Source organism: Crocodylus siamensis, chromosome 3 (assembly GCF_052110815.1).
Source record: "Crocodylus siamensis isolate JL-2025a chromosome 3, ASM5211081v1, whole genome shotgun sequence".
Classification (NCBI taxonomy): Eukaryota; Metazoa; Chordata; order Crocodylia; family Crocodylidae; genus Crocodylus; species Crocodylus siamensis.
Window position 1 is genome coordinate 72534551 of NC_143397.1, and position 9676 is coordinate 72544226.

General features: G+C 38.0%; 1 protein-coding gene across 3 annotated transcripts in view; it reads left to right on the plus strand.

Annotated features, from left to right (window-relative positions):
- LOC149868398 (long-chain fatty acid transport protein 6-like) overlaps positions 1 to 9092 on the plus strand; it is a 45287-nt gene extending 36195 nt beyond the window's left edge. For all 3 annotated transcript variants that reach the window (XM_090038503.1, XM_090038501.1, XM_090038500.1), the window contains exons 7-11: positions 134 to 224; positions 2793 to 2991; positions 3378 to 3475; positions 4589 to 4719; positions 7780 to 9092. In XM_090038503.1, the coding sequence (XP_089894629.1) occupies positions 134 to 224; positions 2793 to 2991; positions 3378 to 3475; positions 4589 to 4719; positions 7780 to 7956 (696 nt within the window). In that variant the 3' untranslated portion in view covers positions 7957 to 9092. The remainder of the gene's footprint in view (positions 1 to 133; positions 225 to 2792; positions 2992 to 3377; positions 3476 to 4588; positions 4720 to 7779) is intronic.
- The last annotated feature ends 584 nt before the right edge of the window (positions 9093 to 9676 follow it).

Below are 9676 nucleotides of genomic sequence, written 5' to 3' on the forward strand. Positions count from 1 at the left end.
GTTCTACACTCAGAAAAAGATTGTAGAAAAAATTTGAATGCAGTACCTAGAATTGCCATTGCTTATATTTGCTGCCACCAGATGTCACTATATAGTTGAATAACTGATGACCCATTTTTTCCCCTGTTTTTAGCTTTTTTCTCCTTCTGACTTAATAAAGTATGATTTTCAAAAAGATGAACCATTTAGGAATAAGCATGGCTGGTGTGAGAAAGTTAAGAAAGGTAAGAATGGTCTCTAACTGTTAATGTGAATAACTAAGAAGAGGGTTCATGTAATAAAATACCAACACTAGTAGCAAAAACAGTAGGCTGAATGACCTAAAGGAGTAATTTATTAAGCATTGTGAGGCTTCAGAGACAAAATCTATTTAATGATAGTCTGGCAGATAGTTAAAGCACAGAAAATCTAAAACCTGTTTATAAGCTGAAGGCTGGCTCTGTAGAAGATGCATCAGCAGCAAAGACCTTTAACCTATGGAAACCTATTCTCCCTCTTTCCTTTACTGTTCATGCCATGTATGGGCTTAGCTCTGCGTATGGTCTAGGGCAGTCATACATATGGCCCACAGGGCTTCTAACCATAGCTGCCAGAGCATCTCTGTTGGTGCTAGCAGCAAAAGAGTTAATGCTACAGCCACTCAAACCCCATCATTTGTATTTGTCAGAGCAACTGTACTGATATCAGTAGCAAAGGATTTAATGCCACTGATGCTCAACTCCTGTTGCTGTGGCTGTTGGAGCTGCTCTTAGTGCAGCAATTGGCAACGGGCATCCTGGCCTGTGATTGATACTGTGGCTCTGGCAGTTGTGGTGAAGGTGGTTGAGTGGTACCAGCACAGCAGCAGTGTTGGTGTTTGTGGTGGGAAAAAAAAGTCCAGTGGTCCAGATCCAGCCCACCAACTTGTTTGAGTTTGATAGCCTCAGTCTAGTTAGTTTCTAAAGGGGATTTGGTGCATCAGCTGTTAATCATAATGCCAAAAAAGGGAGGAATGTTGAAGTGGGTGATGTCTCGTTATTATTGGAAAATGGTGAAATACTTTCCAGGGCCTGAATAATTAAGGAGGATGTTGGACAGTACCTGATAGAAATAAACACTTTTCTTCCACACAACTGTCCTAAAAACGTTGGCTCAAGAGATCGTTGACCCTTCAAGATTAATTTCTTTATAAATCTTGGAATACCAGGTAAATCCAGAAAATGGGAAGTATATTTATATTGCTCCAGTTTTTAAAGAGGACGAGCAGTGTAGCCTTATATCCAAAAGGCTAATGGGATTATTAGATAAATAAGAGTGACCTGAAGTATTACTGTGATCTTGTCCCTTAATTCAGAAATAGATGTGTCAAATTCTGCTGTCAGTAATTTTACATGTTGAAAAATTAGAATATGTGCAGAAGAGGTACAAAAATTAATATGTTTAATCAGAAAAAAGAAGATTTGAGGGGCGACTCATTCCAACATACAGGTACCTTCACAGTGCTTATCATGTATGAAAGAACTGTTTCATCTAGTAGGGAAAAGCCTACAAACCAGGATCAGGAAGATGAAGCTGCACAGATTTAAGTCAAAAGTTGAGCATCTCTTTTTTTAACAGTCAGGGTCATTAAGCACTGGATCAAACTATCATAGGAACTCATAGATTTACTTTCTCATCATATGTTCAGATCAAGACTGCATACCTTTCTGAAAGATGTGTGCTTTTTTCAAAAACACATTAGTCTTCATACTGGTGTAAGTGGGTAAAAGTTAATAGCAAGCAATGCACAGGTCAGACTATATGGTCTAATGGTCCCTTTTGGTTTCTAAATCTATAAATCTACCATAAATAGGACAAAATCCTCTTAGGAGGATATGACATAAAAGCATCACAATTTAATCTCTCGTGTATTTTTTATTTAACCACTTTTGTACACTCAGAACAGCGTGACCATATAGCCTTACTGGTTATATACATTTTGTATAAACATGGAAACCTGTAGTTGAAGCTTGTGTTTGTACATAACCCCAGAATGTGCATAGACACAATCAGTTTGGGAACTGTAGTGCAAATTTTGTGATATGTACCACTAATCAGTTAGTAAACTAATACCTGCCTACATTCTGCATGCACCAAACATTTTATTCTGGTCTTAACTTACTTAGTACTTTTTGAAAATAACTTGTGTTTAAATTTTCAGACATAAAACTGAAAAGTACTAATTTGATTCTAAACATCCCACCAGCCTTTTCTGCCTTCACTGGGCATGCTGGGTGCTTGGTACTCCAGAAAATCAACTTTTCTAAAACATAAATTTTAAACACTTTTTTTTTTTTTCAAGTCCTGTCACTTTCTCCTGAGCCCTAAAAGGAAACTTATTGTAAACAGGACTTCTACATGTTTACACATCCAATAAGTATGCAGCAGGAGTAGGAAGTGCATTTTGAGAGGATACTGAATCCTACTGTATAGTAGCTGATATCCCCAAAAGATAATGAAGGCTAATTTTCCATTGCTCTGCATGTTCCGTAATTAATTTTATATGTAAAGAGTTAATATAAAATATTGTTCTCTGATTTGTCAGCATTTTACATTTACTTTTTATACATGTGATTAAACAAGGTACAAAGTAGTGCCAAATTGGGGGAACTTTTTTTTGTTAGACACATGGATACATCATGCTGGAGTTCTTGTGTCTTATGATACACATTTCTTTATAGTAAATTAACTATAAGTTAATTAACTGTACCTTGTAAGTTAGTAGCAGTTCTACTGTATATTACATAAATACTTAACACAATGTTTCTGTGTAGGTGAAGCTGGTCTTCTCATTTCCAAAGTGAATACAAAGAATCCATTCTTTGGTTATGCTGGAAATAAGAGAGAGACAGAAAAGAAATTGCTCCGTGATGTGTTTAAGAAGGGAGATCTCTATCTTAATTCAGGCGATCTGCTGGTTCAAGACCAAGAGAACTTTCTTTATTTTTGGGACAGAATTGGGGATACCTTCAGGTATAATTGCTATTTTCGTATTAAGTTTGTTTATTAAAAATCTGTTGTTCTTGGGGCAGGATAATATTGCTTGCTTTGTTTCATATCTGGTTTTGAAGTGTCTAAGTAAGTTAGTGTCTAATTTTATAAATGTCATTACAAAATAGCTAACTTTGTTTCTTATAAACAAACAGTCCCTCAGATAATGTTTTTCAGAAGTATTTTGGGAAATGAAGTTTTGTTTTGTGAGTATTTTGGGGAGTAAGGGGACTGAATTCCAAATGAGGAACAAATGAGGTGATGTGCTAGAATAAGGTGAACATAAATCCTATTAGCATCCATCAAGAGTAGAATATACCTATGTTTTCATATAAATGTAGCATTTTGTGTGTTGTCCTCAAATTTAGGTGGAAAGGGGAGAATGTTTCAACTGCAGAAGTTTCTGATGTTGTTGGTATGCTGGACTTCATACAGGATGCAAATGTATACGGTGTACTTGTCCCAGGTATGTCAAGTGTTCTTTCTTCAGTTTGTCCTTTAGCTGTGATTGCTGCTGCTCCATAGTTGTAAAATCATCAGCTCAGCTATTTAACTTCTATTTCTCTAACAAGCTGTTATGGAGAACTGAAATAACAGTAGATTGTGAATCAGTCAGTGAATGCTCTACAGTGATATTTGTAATATGAGACGCAACCATGTTTTTGTTTGTTTGTTTTGTTTTGTTTTGTTTTTTTACAGACATGCACACTTTATTTTGATATGAATTTGGGATGGCAGGGCTTTGAATTAATTCTCCAAGTATTATTAAAATTGCAAATTGTGTAGAATCCACACCTCCGTATAGCAAAATAAAAGTATCTCAGTAGGGTATGGAGGAAAATAATTTTAACCACACTTAAAGTGAAAAATGTATTCACTATTCAACCAAGCACTTGCAAAAACTAAGCTTGTTTTCATCTTTAATTTAATCTAGTAAACTAGCTAGGAGGAAGAATTTTTCTGAAAAGCCCCTCAAAAATGAATTCAATTCATAAACTATTGAATAATAAGAAACAAATTATATTTTCTGAAAACAATCTATGCCTAATTTCTATTATACTACTCTGACTCTTTATACCACAGACTTTTTTACACTCTCCTAATTTGGTGTTAATTCATCGAAATCCATTAATATTAAATCATTTTTAAAGTTTGATTAATTCCTACTTCCACATCCTCACAAGAATTATGTAAATGGATGTTACTGTACTGTAAGTGAGAATAAGGAGCAGAGTATATTCAGGTTTTTCCATCATATATTCAGCATCCTGGAACTACAGTGTACACTTAAGGAATAATGGTGGTAACTCATGTCACTCCATACATATTTGAAAAGAAAGACTGAAAGAATACATGATGGAACTAATTTTATGGAAGGTTTTTCTGTTGCTTGAAAAGTTTTTATTTCATCTCACGTGGGTGTCTCATTTGATTAAAACACACTATTTGATTATTTGTTCAGACTAATTTTCAGTATGTTAATGAACTACATTTGTTTTTTAAATATGAGGTCAGTGGGGAAATCTGATTTTATAGTTTATATAGCATGTACCCGTCATCAAAACATTTTTCCCCCCAGATCATGAAGGAAAAGCAGGAATGGTTGCTTTTACTTTAAAACCCGATAAAACATTAAATTTGGAACAAATTTACGAACAAGTTGTGACATGCCTACCAAGTTATGCCTGCCCGCTGTTTTTAAGACTCCAGGTAATTTTGTGCACATAAATACACTATGCACATAAATCTGCACATCATTTGAACAGAGAAATAAAAGAATAAAAAGCAACATGGCAGATTTAGAGGGAGACTTTAAATAGTATATTCCATAGTAAGTAGAATCAGTCATACCACCAATCTATTCTCTATTAATGATTTAGAAGGGGGAATTAGATAGCACACTAATGACATTTGTAGATTATGTTAAACTGAGAGGAATTATGGATACCAGCGAGGACAGAGATCATACAAAGGGATATAGAGAGATTTAGAGACATGGACAAAATAACAAAATGAGATTCATGTTGGTAAAATGCAAACTAATGTATTTGGGGAAAATAACCTGAAACCAATATATTTAGTGAGACTTGACAAACCTGGAAAAATAAATAGAAAACAGAGTTATAGTGAAAAGTGAATTAGACATGCATTTGGAATGAGATACTTTTGAAAATGTACTTTGACAGCAGTATCATATGTTAGAGAAGAGTTAACAGGTTTTATTATTATTTGTAGTACCTTGGTGTGTGTGTGTGCCCTAGTCGGGCACCAGGACTATTAGGTGCTGAGCAAAAGGACACTTCCTGTCCCAAAGTAGACTTCTAGAGATGAGAGGAATACAAAGAGAGAGGGAAGGACAAGGAAACAAGACAGTTTGGATCAGCATAATAGGCAGTGGAGTAGGTCTTATGTAATTGGAGAAGGGGAACCCAAGAGAATTGTAAGTGGCATGTATAACCAGCTTTTAGATGAAAGGTAAAGGAAAAATGGGAGGCAGTAATGGAAGTTGAAAGTTGTTTTATTTTTTAAGATTGGAAAGACTAAGGCCTTGTTTAGCCAGGGATGTCAGACTTGTTTGACCTTGTGGGGCTATGGATGAGTGTCAAACTGTGGTGTTGTTACTAACGCCATGGATGCTGGAGGCACTGTTTTGGTATGGCTCTGGAACCCAGGGATTTAACACTGCTGCTGCTTGCCCACCCCTTTTCCCTGCTGTGGATCGTAAATTGCCACAGGTGACTAAAAATCCTGATTTCAGTGGCAGGTAAGAAGAGGGTGCCATGAGTTGCATTAACTTCCTGGGTTTTGGAGCCACACTGAAACTGACACTCCAGCAGTTGCAGGGATGAATACTGCTGCTGCAGGAGCCCCAGAGGTGATGTGATCCAGCCTGCAAGCATGCCCATAGGCCAGGTAACCCACTTCTGCAGGCCAGATCAAGCTGACAGGCTGTATGTTTGAGACAGCCGTGATCTGCACCGTCATTGTGCTGAGCCTGGGACTACAAATAAGGGAGTGTTCCCCCACCCCACTAGCTCCCACTCAATGTACACTAAATCTCAGAGTTATGACAACTTACCAGCTTCAGGGAACCCTAAGAATGAACCCAGAAGCATATCTGAAACAGAGAGCTGGCAGAAGCACTCTGAGCTGGTTTGATTTCTGAACTTTGGTATATTGTGAATGGCAATAAGTGGGCAGGGTTTGCTTCTCTGTGTTGGTCCCACTCAGGCAAATGTAGACAAGTCCTAAAGCATGTTTGTCTTATGAGAGCAGAGTGAAAGGGTAAGGCATACATCTCCACATGCAAATAATGTGGAATCGGTTTACTCTAGTCTAGAGAAAACAGTCCCAGGCACATGTCTACGCATGCAGGGATGAGGAAGTAGATTTTCTGCTCCTAGCAGCAGACAGCTCCCATTCCCTGCACCATGCCCCTGCAGCGCCAGGGGGAGCTTTAAGCTCCCTGTACTTGTTAGTCCAGGGGCTGGCAGGAAGTATGGGGCCAAGAGACAGCTGTTTCCTGGCAGGGGCTGGGACATTGTTCCTTGCCCCCAGGAACTGCCTGCTGCAGTGGCAGACTCTGCCAGTGGAGCACAGGCAGGGAGCTCCCAGATCTGGAAGTGGGGCCAGAGTTGGGAGATCCTGATTTCCTAGTCAGTCACAGGGCCTCCCAGCGCCAGCTCTCTGGTTGTGGGACCCAGGCTGGGAGATCCTTATCTGCCAACACCAGCTTCCCGGTTGCGGAGCTGGCACTGGGAGATCCTTATGTCCCAGCCCAGGCCACATAACTACAGAACTCAGCCTGGGAGATAAGGATCTCCCAGCCCCCACCCCACAATTGCAAAGCAGGGGCCGGGACATAATCCTCACCCAGGCTCCAGTGGCAGAGCCCTCCCCAGCAGCAGGCAGCTCCCAGGGGCAAGAGCAATCTTCCACCTCCTGCTGCCCAGCTGATTAGGAGCACATTTGCTCCCAGTCAGGTGTCTATATGTGCACTACTGCACTGCGCAGTTACTAATCACAAGCACATTTGCTACCTGCATTTACAGGTAGCATATTTCCTTGTGATTAGAGCAAATTACTGTGCAATAAGCATCTGCATGTGTAAATGCAGACTCTGCAGTTATTAGCTCCACTGCAGTGAAGCATCTCATGGACACACCCAAAGAGAAGTATAAGGGAGGAGACTAGCACATTCAAATGAGATCAGGAAGTGGGATGAGGGATTCAAGGAACAAGTGGAGGCACTGAAGGGAGAGAGCAAATGAAAAACTTCTGTATGTGATGGGAGAAGGGGAGGGAATTGGAGGAGAGGCAGAAAGAAGGGAAAGAAAATCAAGGAGAGGGGTAAAATCGTATTATATTTTTTTCCAGTTATCTCTTGGAAGAAACCACTAAGATTCTGTGCAGAGACCAAACTGGGGATGGAGGTAGCAGAAGGATTTAACCAAGTGAAAAATGGTGGAAAGGCAGTTCAGATTGTATGGGATTCAATTTTATTGGCAAAATATAATTTCTTAGCTAGGAAGATGGCAAAAAGGAAGGGAAGATGGGGATGGGCAAATTTGTTGTGGAGGAAGTTAGACTGATCATAGGATGCCAGTCTTGATAGGGTTTCATCTTATTTTGAAGTGGGTTGCATATCTAGTTCAGCAGCTGCTGAACTAGTCATGAACATAAGTCAAGTAGGATGTTTTTAAATAGACGTTCCTTCAGACAAAACAATAAGTATTTCCTATGAATGCTGAATCTTTCTTTCTTCTATAGGAAACCATGGCGATGACAGGAACTTTGAAACAACAAAAATTTCGGTTGGTGGGTGAAGGGTTTAACCCTTCTGTAATTACTGATCCACTTTACTTTTTTGACAGCTCTAAGAAATCTTATGTTCCATTAACCAAAGAACTTCATGCCAAGATCTTATCTGGGCAAATGAAACTTTAATTACTGGTAAATTGTTAACAAAATTACCCATGTGGACTACTGGATAAGAAATAAGTCAATTAGCAATATTTGTATCTAGTTATCCAAGATAATAGTTTGTGTTCTTGATCGTTGCAATTCAGAAGTTTCATGATACCTTTAGTTTTTTTCCCCATAATTGAACAATTATTGATTCCTACCTCTTGATACATGAAAAACAGTTAAATTATTTTTAGTGGATGTTTAAAATATATTTCCTGCTACATTTTGGTTATGAATGTCCCAGTCCTGTTTTTCTCTAATGAAATAAGTAAATGGCATTTGGAGAAAAAAAATAATAAACAGTAAAAGGACATGATGATAGAAAACAATGTTAATGTCTTTTGCTGTTTGTTTTGTAAGTTGCATAAATATGAATGGATTTAAAAAAAAAAAAAATTAAAGGCGTATAAAGGTGAGAAGAGAAGCAAAGCAAGCTGTTTCTTGCTCTGCTGCTTGCTTCTATTACTTCTTGATGGTGAGAGCACATATCTGCATTGCAATCTTAATGTGCCAGGCATGTTTGAGGGTAATGACATTCTTGAGGGTACTGCTTCTTGGGGCACTAAGTTTGTTGGAGATATGCCCTTAGTTTCAGTACATGAAAGACAGAGTATCATGTCCCTGTCTTGTAGCAACTGGGTCTTGGTTGTGTCTTGTTTTGATTCTTGATTCACTCACAATATTTTGATTCACAATATTTGTGCACAATACTTAAGTTTCTTGTGCAGTTCAAGTTTTGCTTTTTAAATGGCTTGATCCAAAGCCCGTTGAAGTCACTGGAGATCCTTCCGTTCTGATCTGTGTGTGCCTTGCCTGCCTTCATTCCTACCCCATCCTCATGCACTGATGTGCATAAGTCTGGATTGCATGTAACGTAACTAAGTGGAAGCCATTACCAACTACCAGTCAAAATTGTTCTTAAAACATGAAAAGCTTGAATAAAAAAGGTATATTAGGCCTTCATAAACTTCATTGGGACTAACAAGGAGGTTTCTTCCTGCTTCAATGGCTGCTTGAGATTATTATTTATATGTATTAAAAGGTAATAGAATATTTTGGAATTCCAAACTATACTTACTAATCTGCTGTTTTTAAAATAAAGGGTACAACTTTCTAAAACAGTATGCATTTTGTCTGAGTGATTTAGGTTCAATCCCTTCAAGTTGTTTTGAGGTTTATTACATCATGCTTCTCTCACACAGCAGAAGACTAGTAAAATATTGTGATAGATCTCTTTTAAGCCCACTTTCTTCAGTTGTTCCTTCAGATATTTACAGACCTTTTCATTGTTAAAATTTGGTGATTAGTCTGTTCAACAATGGATATCAAACATCTCTTTATTTGATATGACAGAGAGCTTTAGTAGACTCAAGTTTTACTTGCAATGTATACTTTCCATTCTTTTTTTAAAATCAGACTTTTTAGACTTTTATTAAATCATGTCATTAACTTTTTTGTGTTTTTAAATTGTTGTTCCTAAAGAAACAGACAGTAAAAAAAAAGTCTGAAAAGATAAATAATTTACAGCGTGTGTAAGTTCCTGAACGTCCCATGTTTTACAGGATCTCTGCTGAAATTACGCCATTTTGCAACTTATCAGAGTTGTAAGACAAGGCTTATTATACGTGTTACAGCAATACAGCGAGAGGATGTGCATATCCCAGTGTAAAATAAAATGCTGAACTGGCACTGAAGTTAG